The sequence below is a fragment of the Sprattus sprattus genome, assembly GCF_963457725.1.
Source record: "Sprattus sprattus genome assembly, chromosome: 13".
NCBI lineage: Eukaryota > Metazoa > Chordata > Actinopteri > Clupeiformes > Clupeidae > Sprattus > Sprattus sprattus.
Genome location: NC_137911.1, coordinates 9,350,298 through 9,373,212, shown reverse-complemented (window position 1 = coordinate 9,373,212; position 22,915 = coordinate 9,350,298). Strand labels below are relative to the sequence as shown.

The window sequence follows — 22,915 nt, the reverse complement described above, 5'->3', positions numbered from 1 at the left end:
GGTCACCATCAGGACCGCATGCAGTGACTGTAGGCTTCTTTTTCCACTCTCCTTGAACATGCTGGGAAGCCTCTGCAGTCCTCGATCCCCGCCCCTCAGACCCATGCGATGGGAACACCCTAAGCGGGATCCCCAACATCCCTTGGCGTCTGGCCCAGCTGTGCTAAGGTTTGGAAGTTGTGCATTTGCCGCTGCCGATGGGGTTGGGGAAGAAAGTGAAGTAGTGGTGGCTTGAGTGTGCGATGTCCAGCCAGCAGAATGTTGTCTCCAGATTTGGAAATTGATACGACTGCGGAAGACACATTAGCCAGCTCCCCGACTGGAGAGGCAGACACACCGGCAAGTCTAGATGTTCGGGAGGAGGTAAGGGTCTACACAACGGGTTGATGGTGCTGTTCTCATCCGATGTCAGATGGAGTAGCCTGATGTGCGCGCGATTTCATTTTTTTTTTTAAATCATCACTGTGGCTTTGCCCACGACTAAACGCACACAATTGAACATATGTAGTGTCTGTCTGATCATGTTTAACCTCTCAGCTGTGTGGTTCCCTAAACTCAAACCATGTTTCCAGCTATGATGTCATTGCTGTTAAACTTATTGACTAATATTCAAGTAGTCTCTTGGTGCAAGATATTAGAGAGACCGCAAAGTGAATGCATTTGCCACATAAAGTCTACATATGGGTTGTGCAGTCTGCTTCATATTCACCTGCTTGTGGCGCTCAGATACTAGTAGACTTTTCAGGGGTTTTTGTGGTTGTGACTGAACACAGCTGTAGCGAATGCCTCTGCAGATAATCTCCTTAAAAGTTGGCCAAGCTGAAAGCCGATAAATACCCCCTGAAGTGACTGTCTGAATTGACAATCCATCCGCAGACACTAAACACCCCACCACTGATTTCAAGCTAAGCCCAGTAAATGGATGTGTGTGAAGTGTTATCCATCCCAACATGTGGTGGCCCAGTTTGCTGTAGCCTATGTGTGATTCAGTGATGATTGCACTGGGTGTTGCATGTTGAAGACTATTCTCATGTTTCTGCTGATTGCAGTCACAGGTCATATTGTCCAGGTGAATTAGGTTGTGCCTAGAGTCAAGGTAATATTGCCATTTCATCTGGTCAGATGCATTGTGCATGGGCCATTTAAAACTCTAAACTAATCAAAATGACACTTTCCCTGCTTATATGCATGTTCTTCTGTTCAGCCCTACTTTTTTGACACTGTTGTGCTCTACACGTGGACCCTCGAGCACATCCTTATGTCAGTGCTATTTTTGAAGTGTGACTCTTCGAGTCTGGCCTGTGCGTCTCTGGATAGCTGATCTGACTCAGTCTGTTCAGTGGGGCCAGGCCACTGTCATGCATGACCGTCCTCTGAATCACCCGTGTGAAAGGCGCACATCCCATCCCATAGCCTCTGGTTTTTGGGGTGTCACAGACCTACAACTGTCTCTGAGACAACTGATGACTTTCGCTATTTAATGTCTGGGCATATACCATTACAGCATGATTTCACAGAACGGGTCGTTTGCAAAAGCGTTAAATACTGATCACTTTTCAGATGAGGGAAATATCCCTCCTGGTGACAAAGGAGGATTCTCAATGCTAATTCATCTCCAGGAAGAGATGTCAACTAATACAGGCAAGATCAATGCGCAATCCACATATAACCACAATAATGTTTCACCAATGTTGCTACAATAAACAAAAATGAAAACCTTCCGTGTGTGTATTCTGTAAAGCCTCTTGATTGCTTGGCTGCTTAGCCCTCCTGCAGCCGGATAGTAAAGTCAATTGAGGAGGGCAAGAGTAGACAACTCAGGGAGGAGAAAAAAGCTCCTGTGCTGGAAAGGAGAAATTAGCTGGCGGTCTAAACTGCTTGTGTGAGCATTTTTTCAGCCCAGAGCCTCTGCTGATGAACAGGGTTGTAAGCACAAGTCAGTAACATGGTGTTGTTTGGGGTAGGTGCTTATTACCGCATTTCTCTTTCAGCAGAAGTAATTGGTTACGAAGTTTAATCTAATTGAAGCAACACCATGCAATAATTTGACACTTTTTGAGTTATGTTATTATGAGAAGCTACTTTTGGTACCATCTTCAAATTAATTTTAATGCTATAGGGCCAGGTGAAGGACAGATAAACTCAGCAGTTGTTCCCACAAGTTGCCCTGGATATGCGTTATACAGAATTACATCAATGTTAAGACATCTCACAGTGGAGTTAATGCAAGTGGATAGTGGCTTCATTAAGCAATCCCCCCTCATCACACCAGTAACTGAATTAACTTGACTCAGTGGTAAGCTGTCTGTCTGGAGAAAAAACTCTCTGAAAGATCAATGCTCTTGCTGTTCCGCTGAAACAAAGTGCGGTCTGGGGAGGGATCATGTGTTATCTCTTCTTTGGTCCTGAACGTTTTAAAAAGCCCAACAGTTTTAGATTGTAGCACTGACATGTTCTTGTACTCTTTTGCTGTATTTACTGTACTAAATGTTGTCACAATGTGGAATCAGTATGTGGCCTTCTGGCTTTTCAGCATGTGTTTGCCATTCTCTTTCATGGGACGATTTAATTATTAATGTAAGGGCTGTGCCCTCCAAAGCCATTCAGCTCGTATGAATATTAAGCAAAATAGTATCGCTGTGCTCCACCTACAAATACATCCATTTTATCTCTGGGATCATGAAAAATATGTTATGCAATGGGGATGTGGCAGGAGTTTGATTTAAATACAGAGAGTGATTGAATTTGGAAATGGGTCAAAGATTATTAAAAATAATTTGATTGAATATATACACAATATACAATGCCACTATCACATAATACGGTCTCTTGTCAACAACATTTATTCATTATTCATTTCAGTCAGAGGACCTTGATTTTGGGGGGCAGCTAACAATGTCTTTTCTTTCAAATGCTGTTTTTGTTTTTTCTTTCCAACTTGGAAATAGAAAATCCAATTCAAACAGTCTGAGGTTGTTTTCCTGAACATCCTGAAAGTTGGTATGTAGGAGAAGGGTCAACTCACCACAAAAATCCTATTTTAGTGCTCCTATCTGTCAGATAACTTTTGGTCACTCTGCTAAGTTGAGCGTTTTTGAGTTAAATTAACACTATGCAACAATTTGACACTTTTTAAGGTATGGTTTAATAGGCAACTACTTTTGGTACCATCCTCAAATACATTTTGATAGCATATAGTCAGGTGAAGAGCAGATAAACACATGTGTCTTTCCCACTAGCCATCCAAGATATGCCCTATGTAGTTCTGTGTAACGGGCTGGCACACCCTGCAAAAATTGAAGAAAAGTTTTCACACGCATGCCATGGCCAGCTATACTGCCAAAATACACCAGTTAAAATGTTGACAAGCTTCAATCAAAGTCAGCTGAGCTGTTAGTGGTGTTTGCAAGGCTTTTATGCCCTTGAGGTAGTTAGCTTACTAGTTTTGTAACAGAACCCCATATTGCTGCTTGAAGGATTCAAGGAACACCAAGGAACACATACCTGCAAAGGTCTTCCTTCACATGCATTGACACATACATGCTGATCTCTGTAATCAATGGGTTCAAAACACTCCATACTTCATCATGTTTTGATGACCGAGGGTCTTTTCAATACTGATAGCATAAACAAGAGATGCCTTTGCCATACATGTTTTTCTAAAGTACCAGGGATCTAAGTAATACAATATCATTTGGATAGACACTTACAAGTAGGTACTTTTGCAAAGCGATCTAGTTCTCTGCCAGTGGGTGCTGAATTGAACTTATCAACGTTAATCACTTTAACATGAATCACTTTTACTTTACAATTTACTGTTTAAAATTGTTAGACTAAGATTTAGAGGAAAGGATCAACCAACCCAACACCAACACGTTTAGTTATACCACTCCACTGAGACTTTATGTGTGTTTGTGCATGTGTGTTTTATGTGTGTTTTTGTGTTGTATCTCTGCAGCAGCTGCCGGTGAAGCAGTCTCTCAGTGCGTCCATGTCCCACTGGCGCTGCCTGCTGCTCTCCCTCCTCATGTACAGCTGCCTGGGCGCCGTGGCCTGGTGTCAACTTACCAGCGTGACCAAGCTCAGCTTCGACTCCTCCGCCACCTCCTCCCTCACGGCCTCCATCACCTCCATGCGTGGCGGGGGCACAGGAGGCGGCGGAGGGGGCCGCTCCATGATCTACCACGACAGTCCGTGCTCTGATGGCTATGTGTACATACCCCTGGCTTTCCTGCTTATGCTGTACGCGGTGTACCTGGTGGAGTGCTGGCACTGCCAAGTCCGTAGTGAGCTCCAGAGCAGGGCAAAAGTGGACAGCGTGTACGAGTGCGTGCTACGCATGCGCCAGGCACGGCCCTGCATCTGGTGGAAGGCCATCAGTTATCACTTTGTGCGCCGCACCCGCCAGGTCACGCGCTACCGCAACGGCGACGCGTACACAACCACGCAGGTGTACCACGAGCGCGTCAACACACACGTAGCCGAGGGCGAGTTTGACTATAACCACTGCGGCATGCGTGATATCTCACGTGACCTGCAGGGCCTGGAGGGCCACTCGGCCACACGCCTCCGTTTCACCAAGTGCTTTAGCTTCGCAGGCGCGGGGCCTGAGAACGCCTACCTCAACCAGCGGGCGCGGTTCTTCTCTGAGATCGAGGGTCTGGATGACTACATGGAGGCACGGGAAGGGATGCAGCTGAAAAATGTGGATTTTAAGGAGCAGCTCTTGGCCTACGTGGACCTTGATCGGCTTCCATGGTACGCCTCACATGTGGCCTTCTGGCTTGCTGCTCTATTGATGCTTTCCTGGCCACTACGGGTGCTTATAGAGTACCGCACCGCCTATGTGCACTATCGCGTGGAGAAACTCTTTGGGCTGGAGTACACAACCAGCAGCCCCTCTCCAGAGGAGGATGATCCAGTGCGGGACAGTGCAGTGAGCTGCAGCCTCCCCAGGGCAGAGACACTGGACAGCACGGAGCTGGAGTGGCACATCCGCTCCAACCGCCAACTCATCCCAAGCTACTCGGAGGCCATGTTGATGAACATAGGGGCCTCTGGCCTGACTGAGTGCCGTTCCACCAGCTGCCTCCTGCTGGACAACCGCCCGGCACGGAGCTACGGGACGCTGGTGCAGGACTGCGAGCAATGTTGCCGCCTCCAGGGCGGCGCCAGAGCCGGCGGGACGGAGGGCCCCCCGAGGCGGGCCATGCTGCTGAGTTCCAGCTGTTCGTCCATCTTCTCACGCCGCGGCTTCCACTCGCGGCTGTCACTGGACACGTCGCGTTTTTCGCTGTGCCGCATGTATGGCTCGCAGCACACGGTGGGCCTGTGGCGCAGCCGCAGTAGCACGATGACAGAGCACTGCTGCCCGGACGAGCAGTGCTGCCGGTCCTCCTCCAGCCAGATGGAGCTCAATGACAGCCCGCCCACGTACCGCGACGCACGCTTCTTCCCTGTGCTCATCGTACAACGGCCTGAGGGGTGCAGGGACACTAGCGAGGTGCGGCGGTACTACGTGCGCCGTGGGTCTTGTTGCCTCGAGACCTCGCTGTGAGGATGATCTTTGACTTAAGCAACCCGATGACAGTAAGTGCTACTCCAAATGTTACACACTTAATTTTAGAAGGAATTAAGTGTGCAAAGACACAGCAGAGGAATTCAACTTTCTATCAGTTAAGTTTCTGCCAAGGAGATACATGGACATGTTGTTGTTCTAATGCTAATAAAGACAACAGGACACCAAACTAGCCACCAAATGCTGTTTTATTTGACTAGTTTTGTTGTATGATGTGCTGTGAGAGACCAAATATGCCCCTAATTGTGATGTCGGGGTACTGTGGATAAGAATCAAGAGTCACTTGCCCTTATTCTGTATATATACTGTATATATATCTGTTGGCTTTACCCAAAGGGCTGGATTTATGCCAAACAACTTTATACCTGACAAACAAATCTAGGGGTGTGTATGAATGTTCATGAAAATATGCAATCATGGTAAGTTATTGCCTGATAGAGAGACTACTCAGCCTGAGATGTAGCCTATATCATAATTAACATCTATAAACAACTGTTGGAAAATCTGTCTTGAAGCAAAACCACGTGTGCTCCATATGTGCTCAACCTCATGCCAGTAGTCATCCATAAAGGTTTAAAAGCAGTGACAATGAACAAAAGAGTGACTAGTGATAGAACTGGCTTGAAAAGACTGTGGGTTTTGTAATGCAAACCAATCTCGAAGTGGGGATGTTGAATAGAAAATTAACATTGGCAGGTCGTGGCCAGATATCTATTTATAATATTTGTGATTAAAATTGCCATAAAGTTGGTTAAAAATGTGCACTGTGCACAATGTTGCAAAGTCAGTTCTGGCCCTAACAGACTACCTTGACAATAATATTTTTCCCGGATGAAATTGCTTAGATTTGAATGCATGCATCCACATACCTTGTAATGGTGCTTTATTGGTCATGCTGTGTCTAAAGTTTGACCACAGGATGCAATTGCCCTGATCAATTTATCTTCATCTTGCATCTCTGCAAATTATTTCCTTAACTAAAAACATATGCTCCACTGCTGTTTTTTATTCCAAAGCGAACCAAATTAAATTGACATCCATATAAAAATACCTGCAGAACAAAAAACAACATGCCGCTATTGTCAAGCTTGAGATAAATGCTGCAAACATGGGAATCACCTTGTTTGTTACAAGGAACACTCTTGGGACCGCTTGTCTTATTTACAGCTTTGTCTTAAAATGAAGGAAAAGGGATATTTTTGTTGTACATAATAGCCAAGCATATCCTATGCACATATCAGCACTTAACTCCGATGTCAGTTCCATTTAATTATCATCATTAAACACACTGCTATCGTTTTACTTCCATCCCCCCCCAAAAAAATCAAAGTTTGTGGATACGATCATCAGGTTTTAGAGAAAAACACAAAAGCAAACATATATATCAATCGTGGAAGGGACCTCTGACATTATGGATTTTGTTCTTAATTTATACATTTACTCACTCACTTTCTCTGAGAACACTGTGACATGCTATTTTTTTTAATGTTTCTTGTATTGAAGTACATACAGAGATGTGTTTAGGCATATATGTTTGTGTTATTGGTTTCAGAAGTATACTTCAACAGTTTTCTCAAAACTAACACACTTGAAAGAAACTGCATGACAAAAATATTACACGTATGTGGATATTTTTTAAATAAAACTTTTCACCCTTTTTTATTTGCTTATAGGAGTTTTTATTCAAAGAAACGAGTAAGAATTACGAGTGAGCATTGGAACGTTAAATACCCCAAGCACCAATAAAGGTATCCTGGCACTAGTTCGATAGTTTAAAATAATCCATAGAATATGACATGGTGTGCGTAAAGTTATTCCCTCTGTGGTGTAGTACTAGAACCAAATAAATCTATGAGGTGTGCCTTGAAAGTGTCCAGACTCACTGGTAGCCCATTTCTCTGGTTCTAAGTTAGCACAAACTATGCTGTTTTTATTCGAATGAACCTGTTTAATGTCAGTCCAGAACTATCAGGAGAGATGTGGATACATTGGATACATACGTAAATCATCTGCGTACAGTGACAGCTTGTGACTGATCCTTGGCGGGAGATGCCCTCAAATCCATTCTCAGATCTCAGCCAGATGGCCAGGGGCTCAATAGCTATGGCAAATAATAAAGGGGACACTCTTGCCTTGGAAGTGGGGTGATACTGTATTTATTGTTTGCACAGAAGCTACTGGTGTGGAGTATAGCAATTTAACCCATGAAATAAAACCTGAACCTAGACCAAATCTGGTCTGATGAGATGATCTGTGGAAGAACCCCCTGAAGACGGAGGGCTAAAATCTTAGCAAGAATTGAGTTATCAGAGATTATAGAGATTAACAGAGTACTCTAGGTCTAAAACTACTGCAAGGTAAAGGATCTTTTATCTCCAGGAGCTTCTGTGACAGTTCTACTCGTCTGGACTCATCTTTTTGAGGTGCGTTGTGTAGGAAATTATGGCCTCTTAAGTATGCCTTAAAAGTTCCCCACAAGGTTCCTCTTAATACTTCGGGTGTGACATTTATTTCCAAAAATAGTTGTTTTTTGAATCTTAGGAGGTCTACAAGGGGGTCATTAGATAATGAATGTGAATTAAAGCACATGGTTTTAAGATGCAACTGTAATTGGGAAACTGTATGTCTAGTGATTTGGAAGCATGGTCTGAGATTACAATACTGTGATACTCGCATGAGTGTATATTATAAATAAGTCTCTTGTCTAAGAGAAAAAAGTCTATTCGAGAATAGGAATGTTTTTTTTATTGGGGAACTTAGACCTTCACGGGTCTGACAAGCCCAACCCCCTCGCAATGGAGGTAAGTAGTTTGGCACATCTGAACGGGGCATTACAGCGAGTGAGTTAGGTCTGGTTTGCAGGTCTGCTCTTAGCTCCGCCAGCATGTTTGCTAACGTAGCATTGTCGATAGCAGTTTCAGCTGGGGCAGCTTGTTCTGACTTTTTTGAAGGCTTGCTTGGTCTGGACGACATGTTGTTGGGCAAAAAACTTGTTTGGGTGTCGTTTGGTGTTTAGTTGTCACCAGGTTAAGATCATTTAGATTGACTTAAATGGAAACTGTGTGAAGAAACCCAACTTCTCCATTCTGCTCACCAACCTGAAGCCTCGACCATTTCTCTTGAGGTTTCATTTTTGTTCGAGTCACACTTGAGTCATATTTTAGTGTGAGCAAAAAGCCTGAAGGCCAAACCCATCCAAAAAATAATACGGTGACTCTTTCTCATTGTATACTAATTTTAATAGCAATCATTTCTGAAATACATGGACTCACACAAAAATGCACACAAACACACACACACACACACACACACACACACACACACACACACACACACACACACACACACACACACACACACACATACACACACAGAGTGGCAGGGTATTGTAACAGCACAAGCAGAGTGGCAGGGTATTGTAAGACAGTATGTGTTTAGTTTAGAGCTGGTGGGTGCCAGCTGATGGTCAGTGTCCCTACTCCAGCAGAAGCTCTGATGCTAGCTCGCGGATGTGGTGCCATGCCACCTGCACGTGCCGTGACTCTGTGGTGCGGGCACAGATGGCAAAACGGAGCACAAAGTTGCCTGCCAGCTGACAAGGGACTAGGTGTATCCTGCGGGCACTGTTTATCCGCTTTAGCAGAGTTTCATTTAGTTCGTTTGATCCCTGTTGAAGAATGTGGACACTTAAAATGCTGAGAATACATATGATGGCACACATGTAAATGTAAATTCAGTAGTCAATCTTAGTGAAGAGTATATATATATATTTACTATGGCATGCCGTTCAGGAAATTAACATTTGAATATATATGTACAAAAGTCTGAATATATATACAAAAGTCTGAATATATATACAAAACTCTGAATATATATACAAAAGTCTGGATATATATATACAAAAGTCTGAATATAAACTCCTCAAAAAAAGTTCGGAAACATTTCTTCAGTCGATTCTCCCTCCCCTTTAATAATACCAATTGGTATTGTATTGTATATCGTTGGAAAGCCTGATTAGTCACCTTTATAACGAGATACAACTTGTAAGGATCGTGCATTCGTGGAATAAGCAACACAGCTAACCGTGTGGGTAGCGGCCAAATTTTTTTTGCCAAAATCCTAAAAAAAAATCCGGAAACGTTTCTTCAGTCGATTCTCCCTCCCCTTTAATAATACCAATTGGTAATGTATTGTACATCGTTGGAAAGCCTGATTAGTCACCTTTACAACGAGATACAACTTGTAAGGATCGTGCATTCTTGAAATGAGCAACACAGCTAACCGTGTGGGTAGTGGCCCAAAACAATGTGCCAAAACCCCCTGCAATATTCTTCTGTTGGTATTCACTCACTTGGTGAATTTGATGATTCTCCCACAGTATTAAGAAAAAAACACCACATATTGACCATTTTTACACTTTATTCATTTTACACTGTCAGGGACCTCAGTAGCATGTAGATCGTGCATTCGTGGAATGAGCAACACAGCTAACCGTGTGGGTAGCAGCCCAAAAATGTTTGCCAAAATCCCCTGCAATATTCTTCTGTTGGAATTTGAGAGATATCGGAATGAGATTTTGGAGCCAATGGTGACCCCATACCTCCAGAATCTGGGACCTAACTCCATCCTCCAGGATGACAACGCTCGCCCCCACAGAGGCAGGATCATCACAGAGTACCTCCAGAACTTGGGAGTGGAGAGGATGGAAAGGCCTGCCGTGAGTCCAGACCTCAACCAAATTGAATACTTGTGGGATCAGCTTGGGTGTGCTGTACGTGCCAGAGTGACTAACGCAACCATGTTGGCTGCCTTGCTACAAATTCTGGTTCAGGAATGGGATGCCATCCCACAGGAGGTGCCAAGCTGTTGTGGCTGCGTATGGATCTTCCACATGCTACTGAGGTCCCTGACAGTGTAAAATGAATAAAGTGTAAAAATGGTCAATACGTGTTGTTTTTCCCTTAATACTGTGGGAGAATCATCCAATCCACCAAACAACTCAAAACGAGAGTGAATACCAACAGAAGAATATTGCAGGGGATTTTGGCAAAAAAATGTGGGCCGCTACCCACACGGTTAGCTGTGTTGCTCATTCCACGAATGCACGATCCTTACAAGTTGTACCTCATTGTAAAGGTGACTAATCAGGCTTTCCAACGATATACAATAAAATACCAATTGGTATTATTAAAGGGGAGGGATAATCGACTGAAGAAATGTTTCCGAACTTTTTCTTTATATACAAAACTCTGAATATACTGTATATACAAAAGTCTGAATATATATACAAAAGTCTGAATATATATACAAAACTCTGAATATATATATACAAAAGTCTGAATATATATACAAAAGTCTGAATATATATACAAAACGAAGTCTGAATATATATACAAAACTCTGAACTCTGAAGCGCTCAATCCGTCTTTGTCCGCCATATTGGATTGAGCGCTTCCTATTAAATCAATGGTACCAAAATGTTTGTAATTACGTATGTTCTGCTTCATGAAATACTGTTTTTCTGCTATATTGTTCAATTTTGACATTGATTTCTCACTAGAAATGCAATAATAACACGTTTATTTCACACCGTTTGACTTCACGAAGGATATTTTTAGAGGCAAGTCTTCCATTGACTTGACTGGGGTCTCATCAAAACCTTCCTAATTCCTTGTTTTCTGCTTCATGAAATACTGTTTTTCTGTTATATGGCTAAAATTAAACATTGATTTTTGGGGGGAAAAAATGCAATAATAACACGTTCATGTTGCATCGTTTGACTTAACGAAGGACATTTTTACGTTTAAATGGGATAGCCTACATCGTATCCTCTCGTAACATGATCAAATAGGGACTTGACATTGGACAAAAAATGATTACCCAGAAATCCTCATTGCATATACCAATGAAAATAAGACATTATTCATTGAATTGAATAGGTTTTTTTTAAATAGTTTCCATAGTTTATGTAGGATAAGCATATAATTGTGTTATAGATTTCTACTGACCATTTCCCTTCTACAAAATAATACTCACCATGACCTAGATAGGTTGGCCATTCCAAGGGTATAAATAACATAAGGTACTTCATTATATTACAACTGGCCATTGGTCGTGGGTGTGTTTCCAGGAAATTGTCTACCCTTACATACTCGCAGACATAACATTTTGTGAAGCACCCGACGAGGCAAAATCCCGGACGATTTGGGAATCCCTGTCGGACACATTTTTTAGGTCTCAAAAAGAGGACATGTCCGAAAAAGAGCACGTCTGGTCACCCTACCATATAACAGAAAAACAGTATTTCATGAAGCAGAAAACAAGGAATTACGAAGGTTTTGACAAGACCCCAGTCAAGTCAATGGGGAACCTGCCTCTAAAAATATCCTTCGTGAAGTCAAACGGTGTAAAATAAACGTGTTATTATTGCATTTCTAGTGAGAAATCAATGTCAAAATTGAACAATATAACAGAAAAACAGAGTTTCATGAAGCAGAAAATACGTAATTACAAACATTTTGGTACTATTGATTTAATAGGAAGCGCTCAATCCAATATGGCGGACAAAGACGGATTGAGCGCTTCAGAGTACAGAGTTTTGTATATATATTCAGAGTTTTGTATATTCAGACTTTTGTATATATATTCAGACTTTTGTATATATACAGTATATATCCAGAGTTTTGTATATATATTCAGAGTTTTGTATATATATTCAGAGTTTTGTATATATATATTCAAATGTTAATTTCCTGAACGGCATGCCATAATTTACATATATATATATATATATATATATATATATATATATATATATATATATGTAAATTGTATATGTATATATATATATACAGTATACAGTATATATACATTTCAAAAAGGTTTAAAATCAATAATTTAACGTATGACGTGTATCTTAGCTATTGACAGGGCAGTGCTATCCCACCTTTAATCTGAAGCAGACAAGGCCCAATACAACATCGGCGCTGATCTCAAAGCGGGGATCAGTTCGAACCATGTTCTCAAATTCTTTAGCCAAACGCACATGCTGTTAGAGAAAATAGTGGTCAACAAAGAACTGCTGTTAAAAAAACTTTGGTTTTAGTTACAAAATTTAGCTTGAGAAGACTCTTGAATTAGTGGCAGGCTGAAAATCTATGAATGTAAAACATAGATGGCCTAGTTGCAAATGCTCTAGTAATTACTATTAATTAGGTGTGGATCAGTTGTTTACAGATTATGTCTATAAACAACTGATGTCTAAAACATAGAAATGCATTGTTCCTCTAGGTTTCTCATACGCCAGCTTCTTATCTCTACCCTCTGTCTCTGGTTCCCCTCCCTGTACCTTTCCACACAAGGGGTAAGTGAAGTGTACTAAGTGTTTCATTGCATTGTAAGATTATTTCTTTGTCAAGTTTTTTGGTTCATTAGAATGGTCTCGGTCAGAATTATTGTACCAGATGTAGGACTTAATTAACTAGGTATTTAAGTATCTGTAGCCAGAGACTCCAGCACTCTATGTGTGTAGTATGTGTGTGTATTTGTTAAAACAGATTGTAGACATCCAAAGAAATGACCCTAGGTCAGCATAGGCTACCTAACGGGTAGCAATATAACATTACAAAAACAGGAACTACGGCTAAGTTCCTAATTGAGTGATTAAGTTTACCAAAACAAAACGTTTATAATAATAAATAGCCTTATATATTTCAGCAAAGCGCAGAAAGACGAACACGTAGAAACACGAACACGCAGAAACCGTCGGCCACTCCCAGTTTGCCATTGGTTTGGAAAAGTGGTTCCTTACATTACTCTATGAGACACTTTCATTGTGCCACAAATAATCCTTACAATGACCAAGTTCAAGTTCCTGTCAAAGCTGTATAATAAGAACAAACCCTCTGGATGACTAAATCTGAAGCCTTAGGACATCATAATGAATTTGTTTGTATCAGATTAGTTTTTTTTTACCTATTTTAATCAAATCTACAAAGTGCTGCTTTGACTGCCAAATCGAATGTAACATTATCGAACAGACTATTTCTATCAGAACAGTTCCTCATACAGCCATTGGGGGGCAGTATTATCCCTCACATCCAAGGTCTAAAAATGCCAGCTCAATGTACTGATTCATACATTTCTATTCAGCTAATGGCATACATTTTCACATTTCATCACAAGCACCTAACTGAGTTTGTGAATAACTAACCACTTCCTTTTTCTTATCCCCTCAAGGCTCAAGAGGTTGAGAAAGAGCTGTGGTCTTTAATAAGGAGTGATTCAAGAACACAAGAGGGGTGCTTGCATAGAGGGATGTATAGCTATGGTTTCATCTTAAACTCTGGATTTATCATCATGTTATTGGCACTTCCTTTTAGAAATGATGAAACTGTATACAGACTGTTACATGCTGGCCATTCTATCCAGTGGACTGTTATTTCTTTAAAATTAGGACAAGATGAAGTATTGCTACTACTGCCTAATATGTGATTGAGCACATTTGACAAGAGCCAGTGAATAGCTGATACCTGACGGATGTAGTCCTGAAGGCCTTTGACTCCATACATGCGGAGGACAAACCACATCTTCAGAGAGCGAAAGCGTCGGCTCAGTGGAATCTGCCAGTGCTGCAGGGGTCAGAGAGAAATTACATGTCTGGTTACTTTATCAGAACACGCACACAAACACACATTCACAAACATTGCACCCACAACTACAGACGTCTTAACCCAAAAAGTTGCACATGTATACGAAATGCCCCTTTCTTGAATATAAACAAAACGGCACAATGTGTCATGAATTGACCGCGTTCTCAATGTGAAGGTTTCATATTGCTGTGTACCCTGTTTAATTCAAATATACATTTCCATGCTGTGAATGTAACTCATTTTGGTGGAAGAAAAAAAGAGTTTAAACATAAATACTAGAGATTTTGTCACTTACTCTGTAATCTGTGACCAGTCCTGAAAGAAACAGAAGAACAGAAGTGAATCATGCCTTGTCAAAGCTGAAAATGGTTTATTTTAAATAGTTTGTATCAGACATTTCAATCAATATTTCATATAAAACCAACAGTAAAGAAATAACCATCTCATTCATTGATATAATAATTATTGTGTTACTAACTGACTAATAATTCTTTCTGACAACACAGGCCATAATTGTATTTAAAAAACGCCCTTGTAGGTTATGGTTAAGTGATTGCATGGGCTATGTTCTTGTACTGTACACAAACCACAGATTGACAGATGTCTGTGCACTGCCGCTAAACAGAGAGAACCCTCACAGTTACTGTGAAGGTCATACGTGTATTACCTGATTCTTGATGATCATGTCTAAGGTAAACAGGGTCCATTTTGAAGGCCCCGATCAGGTTTGACCTACTCCTCACCCTTTAAATGAGCAAGGGAACATAATATTATGGTATGGCCTGGAGTGGGATGGAGAGCACAAATACTAGTGCCCAAAAGCGAAGAGGTGATTTGATAACACATAGCTTGATATGGTTTCCGAATTATTACATCATGTGACCAGTGGTGAGCACTGGACTAACATGTTACGATGAATCGACGATAGGTACCTCGATAGTTCGAACTTCTGTGGAAGTAGCATATGCTTTTGGGAAGCGCACTCCAAGGTGACTTTTCTATGCAGAAGGAGATCTTTACTTTAGGTAGTAATTTATCATCTGTCTAAATCTATAACTCAAAAGCACATGGGTTTGAATACTGATGCAAGCGGTATACTTCAGTTTTAATTATTTATTGTTTTAATGTTAGTAGACAAATAACGTTGTTTTGCCTTTGGAAATATACCAGAGCATAGTGAAAAATCACAATTTGATCGGGAAAATATGTGGAAGAAACTTTTGTAATTGGTATTGGAAAGTAAGAAATGACTTTCAGGGGGTTAAATACTTTAGCATTTTGTCTGTCACTTTGTTAACTTGTTCACTTGTTACCATTCATTTAAAAAAATAAAAATGTTTGCAAGTTATAATACAAAGCCACAACATAAATCAATGTCAGGTACATGTGTAGGGTAGTAAGTGGAGTACAGCTGCATGTTATGCTGTGTATGGATTTATCGCTATAAGACTAATGAGATTCTGATTTTATATTTCATACATCTATTTCATCTATTATATCATCAGAGAGAAAGACAATGTTGTTTGCTTACCACATTGTAGAGCAGTCAAAGTTCATCAAAAGCCATTTGTGACAGTTGAAATTGAACGAGTCTGCAAACTAAAAGGGAACAAGGATGATGGGTTTTATCAAGTGCATCACATTGTAATGGGAAAAGGAAGAAAATATTTGTTTGGCCATAATCTATACACTGGACACACCACTGCTTGTTGAACCTTTCCCATTTCAAAAAATGTCAGATTTAAAAAGATGCTTCATTATGCGTGTGATGACGTGCTGCTATTGTTACCTCAATACCATCCAGAAGGGGCCTGAATTCTGGACAGATGAATGAGCTCCCGGCGTAGGCGGCATCAATATGCATCCACATGTTCTCTGCATAACCTGAACCAGAGGATATGAATCCTAGAACCTCGCCACACATTTGATGTGCATATATCACTTAAATACATACTTTGTAGATTAGCTACCCCACAGACACAGGTAATATGAAAGAAATGTAATGCTCACAAATAGGTCCCAGCTCTGTGATGTGATCAAAAGCACACGATGCAGTCGTCCCCAGTGTGGCACAGAACTGCAAATACAGAGTAGAGAACAAATGAGTTAATGCATGTGAAACATTTCAGAACATTTTTGTATTTGCTTTTGTCTTTAAAAGGAAAATAATTCCATGCCATATGTACTGTAAAAGGGTTCCTGGTTTCATTTGAGTCTTGCAATGTCAGTATTGTTTCGGTGAATAAGTTGAAATATTTCAAATTTTGAAATTGTTTTTTTTTGTACCAAACATTTGTTACACAGGCCTGTCCACCAGGGTTTAAGACTAGGTGGTGACCTCATGATTAATGTATGATTGTGAGAAAGCCTTCACTAATTATATTAGTGGTCAGATAGGTCTCAGGCAACAGTTTCAGACAGAAAGTAGAGGGTGATGAGATTATGTCTTAATCACAGCAACAGAGTCTTGATGACCTCTTTCTCAAGTCATGTAAAATCCTCAAGGTTGCTTGGCTTACAATCACATTTGTGGAGAATGTCACTGAATATATAAGCAACGGACAAAGCTAAATCAGGAAATAAACAGCTCCCCTCCTCCCCAAAAAAAACATGCTAAGTAGTGGCCTTGACTATCAAGAGCCATCGGCAGCTAAAGAGAACTCTTGCTCACTCACATAGGAGGGTATAAGGCCAGCATTCTTGTCCTCTTCAATGATCCTTCTCAAAGCCTCTCCCCTAACTGAAAATGTTTCATCAGTAGGAACCTTACGCATCTTCATGCCACCGATTAAACCAGCTCGCTCGACAGAGGAGTGCGCCTGCACGAGAAAACCATGTCATGGTTAATACATCAGGCTTGAAGAGCAGAAAGGAAAATACTGAAAGATCATTTTGGTCCGTTTGGTGCACCTATACAGAATGATATAGATGGGTTACAGGTGCAACTGGTTGCAAGGCTGTTCTCAGCCTTTTATTCCAGCTGATGTTTTTCGTTTTAAGGGGTTTTGTCGTCATGTGAGTACAGAGTTATTCCACAACAGATAGATGAAACAAAAGGTTTTATTGTGCATTGAACAGCACAGTGTGAGTGGGTGTCAATTAAATGTTCCTTCAAAAAACAAAACTGATATTAATTTCCATTCTATTATATTTGGATATGTACTTGCCCTCTTAACTTTATAAATAATTTAGCAGGTTATCTTTAATGCAACCTTGCATTACAGTCAGAACTGTTAAGAGTAAACATATATTTTGTGAAGAGCTACATGTTTGTAGTAGACTAGTGCTGAGATCTCACCTGATCTGAAGTGTAGGCCACCAGTTTGGAAATGATCTCAGCCTCAGTGCGCTCAGGCTGCTCAGCTAGGATCAGTTGGACCTTCCTGCTCCGAGCGGCAAGTAAGGCAAGCAGTGTGGATTCACTGGCACTGCCCTGAATTCCCACAGTGTATATTAGAGGGTCATGCATTAAACCATGCATGTCAAGATTTAAATGTACAGTTCTGTTCTATTTCTGAGAATATTTGTTTCTTATGAAATTCAATTCAATGTAATTGTTAATTCAATAAAATGGTCTCAAGGCGTTTTACAGAGCCCAGTGCCTGGATAATTTATCCTCTAATCATTTCTTTGTAGCTTCACAAAACGTTACATACCAGAAAAACACTTTTCTGGTTGTAACACATCTGTACGTGTTACACCTTCTTTATATTCTTTCACAGCCAATCAATTTATGTTTCAATTACATGTTGTCAAATGTCAATACAATCCCCTACAGTTTAGTTTGTCCCACCTTTAAATTTATTAAAACAAGCTTTGCTTTAAAATAAGCAAAGGCTTCAAAATGACAAATTGAGGCTCATTACTCTTGCAAGCTAGCGTCATTTGTTGCCATGGCAAGGACCCTTAATATAATGAGCTGCAACGCGACCACTGTGGAATCACAGTGTAGAGGCCTCCTAGAAAGCTCCTTTCATTTTGTACAGCAGTAGCCCATCAATCCATAAGAAGTCGTCTTGTCAGTTATGCTATCTAATGTAATATCGGTGTAGAAGCCAGTTAGATGTTAATGGGGCCATCAATAGCGTTTTCTGAGATCAAGTGTTTACCTTAGCTTAAATTTAAGGGTGAATGTGCCGTGAATCTCTCTGGCCCTGTTACCGTACATGATTATTTAATCAATAAATTAAACACATCCATCAGCTTCTCACTTTGACAGGTAAATGTTAATGTTTCAGCTTACCTGTATGACTCCGCCCCCCTTTCCAGTGGTGCCAGCTATGAAGTCCTCCGGCAGGTTCAGCATCTTCCCCAGCCAATCCAGCATCACTGTCTCCAATTCAGTGCAGGCTGGACTGGCAGCCTAGAGAAAACAAAATGGCCATAAGCTTTAAACTTCCGATAGCAGCTTTCTCAGTATTTGATTCTATATCTTGTTCTGATTGCCTACTCTGGTTGTACAGCAATGTCAACATGAGTTGTTTTTAAATGTGCTTTATAAATACATTTGACTTGACTTTGACTTTGACTTTCTAGGTAGTCTGCACTCTAAGCTGTGTGTGTGTAAGCATGTATCTACTTTGTGTGTGCATGTGTCTAAATTCAAACACAGTGTTCATGTAATTGCTAGTGTACATGACAGCTATTTCAGTATTTTTGCCACTCTATGACTATTTAACAGCACAAATGGCAGATAAAATATGCACCAACCACAAAGAAACGAAGACGTATTTGTCATACCCAGGAAAAGCCGATGCAGCCAATAGCACCAGACAGCATGTCAGCCAGCATTGCCGGAAATGAGCCGGCCGTGGGGAAGTAAGCGTAAAAATATGGACTGTGCCAGTGGGTTACCTATGAGACAGAAGGATTTTCCTCAGTAGAAAGTCACAGAAAAGGTGCAGTATGAAAATTAAAAGAGAAACACTAGGATTAAACAGAGTGTAGGCCGCCAGTTTGGAAAATATCTCCAAATGATCTGATGACCATACTTGCCGCTCGGCGCAGGAAGGTCCAACTGATCCTAGCTGAGCAGCCTGAGCGCACTGAGGCAGAGATAATTTCCAAACTGGTGGCCTACACTTCAGATCAGGTGAGATCTCAGAACTAATCTACTACAAACATGGATCTCTTCACAAAATATATATTTACTCTAAACAGTTCTGACTCTCACTAAACTCTTGTCATCTGATTCCTGTCATCTACTCTCGCACTCTCTCTACCTAGCAAAACATTGGCCCCTACACTGGAAAAAAAACCAACATTTTCAATTAACCTATTTTCCCAGTACAAAGAGGTGCCATGGCAGCCCATGGACTACAATTATAGTGGTATGGAAATCTTGGTTTATGTTTTTGGTGTTGTCACATCTCTTTACAATTAATTAATTTACTAAACTTGAGAACACTACAACATGTATGTAGAAAGAGAAAGAGAGAGAGAGAGAGAGAGGCCTGAGGCAGTCTATAGCTCTGCCTCCCTTGCAGGATTTTCCAGGGGTGAGTCACTCTTTTTATGTGTTGGGAAGAAATTCATTTTAGACAGTCAAACGGAATAAATGGAATGAAAAGGAATAAAACGGAACACTTAATGACTGGATGTAAATTATGTATTAGGTCATGAGTCAAAAGTCTATGACTGTGATAGTTTGATAGTATTATTGTGCAGTCAAATGAGAAGGCTCTGAAGTTTAGATATTTCATGATAAAAAAGCCAATTATGTAATAGGCCTTATGAACTTTGAACATTTAGGATAAATGTGTAGTAGAAGACTGGGACACAGCAGCTGGATACATCGTTTATCAAACTAAAATCTAACCAAATAAATTCTTTAGTGACTTTAAGATCTCGTCACAGCAAATAGTCTTAACATTCTAGCATATTTAAAACATATGACTTTAAGGATATGGTCAGTTCTCAGATATATGGAATTTTCATCACCAGAAACGTTCAAATGTTCAAATGTGACCTGCCATGGATTTCAACATGATTCAACAGGTATCCATCCATTCTTACCCCTGGCATGATGACTCTCTCGATGTCCTTGACCACATCATCATAGGTGTCGGGGTCCTCAGGTGCCTCTTCTGGGATCAGACACCTAAGGTATCCTGGTTCCACATCTGGGTAGACCTGCCTCTGCTCAATGTTCTCCAGATAATCTGCAATGAAGTCCACCATCTCTTTCCCACGACGCCGGAACTCTGTTGCATCCATCTCTACTGCTTAACACAATGACACGTGTTAAGTATTTTCTTTAGCGTGTTGGTTTAGGAAGGAGCCACCGGACGAAACAATTGTTGTAAAACAAGACAAGTTTTTACTGGCAAATAGTAATACAATACAGCAGTCAATGCAGTGCAGTCAAGAGTATTACATCAGCACTACATAGAGAGCTGGCTCGTTCTGCCATTTTCAGAAATTGGTTGGTCTTTTATGGCCCATCCGAGTAATGTATCCATGTTATCAGTCTGGGTCCCACTGTCAATGATAATGGTATGTGATGTCGTTATGTGAAGTGTTGAAGTAATCTTTGATCTTTGTGGATGTTTTGATGTTGTTTTCAGTGTTGAACATTTATATTGTAACTTTGAACATTTATATTGTAGCGAGGACTTGCTAGTCTTAGAAGTTGAAGTTTCAGGACGTAGTAATCTTTTATCTTTTTGGAAGTCTAATATTTTTTCTGGTTGAAGTAATAGAAGTCTATGTTTTACAGATTTAAGTCAGTTAGCCTTCTCACTTAACTTACCTGACAAAGCTGAACCCCCAATAATATGTTGAAAGATTAAGTAATTCTTGTGTTTATCACTCAACACTACTGATATCATGGGGGTATAATCTGGCCCGAGGGGGTATTAATTGGCCTAGGCCTATTAATACCCAATTAATACCCCTCGGGCCAGATATATTTTATCTGTTACACCGGGTTCAGTAATAGCGTGTGATTTCTTGTAAATGCTGGCCCTGTCCGTTATCTTTTCTTGAAACTTAGTTTTAACTGAGCACAGTGCATTCTGTCCCTGCTCGCTTGACCTCGCTGACTGTCGCTGACTGACTGCTCTTTAAATTCTGTTCTTTAAACAGGCTCTGGTCTCTGTAAAGGTCTAGAGACAATTGTATTGTTATGGCGCTATACAAATAAAATTGAACTGAACTGAATTTATCTTACACATGTGGAACATCCGCTTTCAGGTGTTCCAGGACTTTGGTGGCGACGTTCCATAATGAAGAAATAAACTCAATGAATGCTTTTAAATAAAAAACATTTTTTTATGCATTTAGTGTAGAATCCGCATGCACATTTGTATCCATGGCTATGCTAAAGACACAAACATCTTACCTGATCCCAGTCAGCTCCATTCAGCATGGGCAATGCTGAATATTTTTAGAGGGCTTTACACGTTTTAGCTCAGGTAGGCTATAGCTTACTCAGGTAACAGTAATGTTCAATATACCGCCAAACTTGGAAAGAGTGCTTTGATTCAAATGAATAATAGGATGTGAATTATAATGTCCAGCTCATCATTACCTCTGGTATACATACATAAGTCTACATTTTGAGTAGACTGTGTGTGTCAGCCTATGCCCCATTTGAGCCAGTATGATTACAAAGGCATCTAATCCATTCTCCCTGCCCCAGATTCACCAGCGTAAACACTTTCTAAAGTCAAAGTCAAAGTGTTTATTATCACATGCACCAAATAGCTTCAGAGCAGTGACATTTTAACCTGGCAGGCAACATCTAAGCAGTAGATTGCATACAAGATAAAAACATTTAACAACAAATTATATTTAAAAGAAGGGCTAGCAGCAGTTACCAGGTGAAGGAGTGAGGAATATTAAATAAAACTAGAAAATGCATTTCCTAAAGGAAATACCAGTGTACCAGTGACGTGCGGTGAGGTTCGCAGCTGGTGAGGCACAGAAACCGGAAGTGATTACGTCATTCCGATCTCTAGTTGTTTAAAAAAAAAATAGAAATGTATACATCATACATGTATATATGCTTATGGTTTAAAAATTGTCATCTCACCAGAACTGAAAAAAATTTGTTTTATTGTCTAATACTATTACTTTTAAACGATTATTATTATAAGAAGTTATGCGGCTCAATAGTCAACTGACTTTTACGAGGCTATAGGCCTACAGCTAAACGTACAATCGGTGTGGTAATTGAACTTTTACACCGTGTCAAATAAGATATTAATAGTTACAAGGTAGCGTATGTAGCCCTCCCACCAATGATATGGCTCATTTAAATTTGTCTAGGGAAAGTATTACCTTTTACAAAACTCGGCAGTGATGGGCAGTAGCGTCACTACTTGTAGCTTAACTGCATTTGTCAGTAGCTTGGCAGTAACGTTGCTATTTACAAAACCAAGTAACTTTTCAGTAGCTAAGCTCTTTTATTGATCAAGTACCGCAGTAGCGTCCTCGAAAGCTAATTTATCCTGGACCTTTCTGATGTTCATTCATAACAGGCTTCCCTGCAGCCATCAAACACAAAAATTAAGCAGTACATCACTTTAGGCGAGACGAGTGAAAATAGATAGATAGATATCGTCATTTCAAGTACACCAGACGCATGCAGATTCTAGACAACCGGATAACTAGAATGCTGTTGATATTTAGATACAGCTGAAGATGATGAAAGTTAAAAAGCGAAAAGTCCGTGCTGTCTGCT

General features: G+C 40.6%; 2 protein-coding genes across 2 annotated transcripts; one reads left to right on the top strand and one right to left on the bottom strand.

Moving 5' to 3' along the window:
• Nucleotides 1-258: 258 nt before the first annotated feature.
• Nucleotides 259-5,557, top strand: LOC308374625 (transmembrane protein 151B; the record flags this gene model as incomplete). The annotated part of the gene is made up of 2 exons (XM_080850496.1): nt 259-363; nt 3,959-5,557. The coding sequence occupies 2 exons, from the start codon at nt 259-261 to the stop codon at nt 5,555-5,557; spliced, it is 1,704 nt and encodes a 567-aa protein (XP_080706622.1).
• A 3,496-nt stretch (nt 5,558-9,053) lies between these two features.
• On the bottom strand, nt 9,054-20,462 carry LOC308374133 (aromatic-L-amino-acid decarboxylase-like; the record flags this gene model as incomplete). Its single annotated transcript, XM_080849842.1, has 13 exons — nt 20,245-20,462; nt 18,970-19,083; nt 18,473-18,592; nt 17,528-17,662; nt 16,905-17,048; nt 16,240-16,306; nt 16,019-16,113; nt 15,761-15,828; nt 14,897-14,973; nt 14,525-14,544; nt 14,110-14,208; nt 12,525-12,626; nt 9,054-9,245 (listed from the first exon to the last, which is right to left on the bottom strand). Exons 1-13 carry the CDS (start codon nt 20,443-20,445, stop codon nt 9,054-9,056), a joined length of 1,434 nt encoding a protein of 477 aa, XP_080705968.1. The 5' UTR covers nt 20,446-20,462.
• Nucleotides 20,463-22,915: the final 2,453 nt, after the last annotated feature.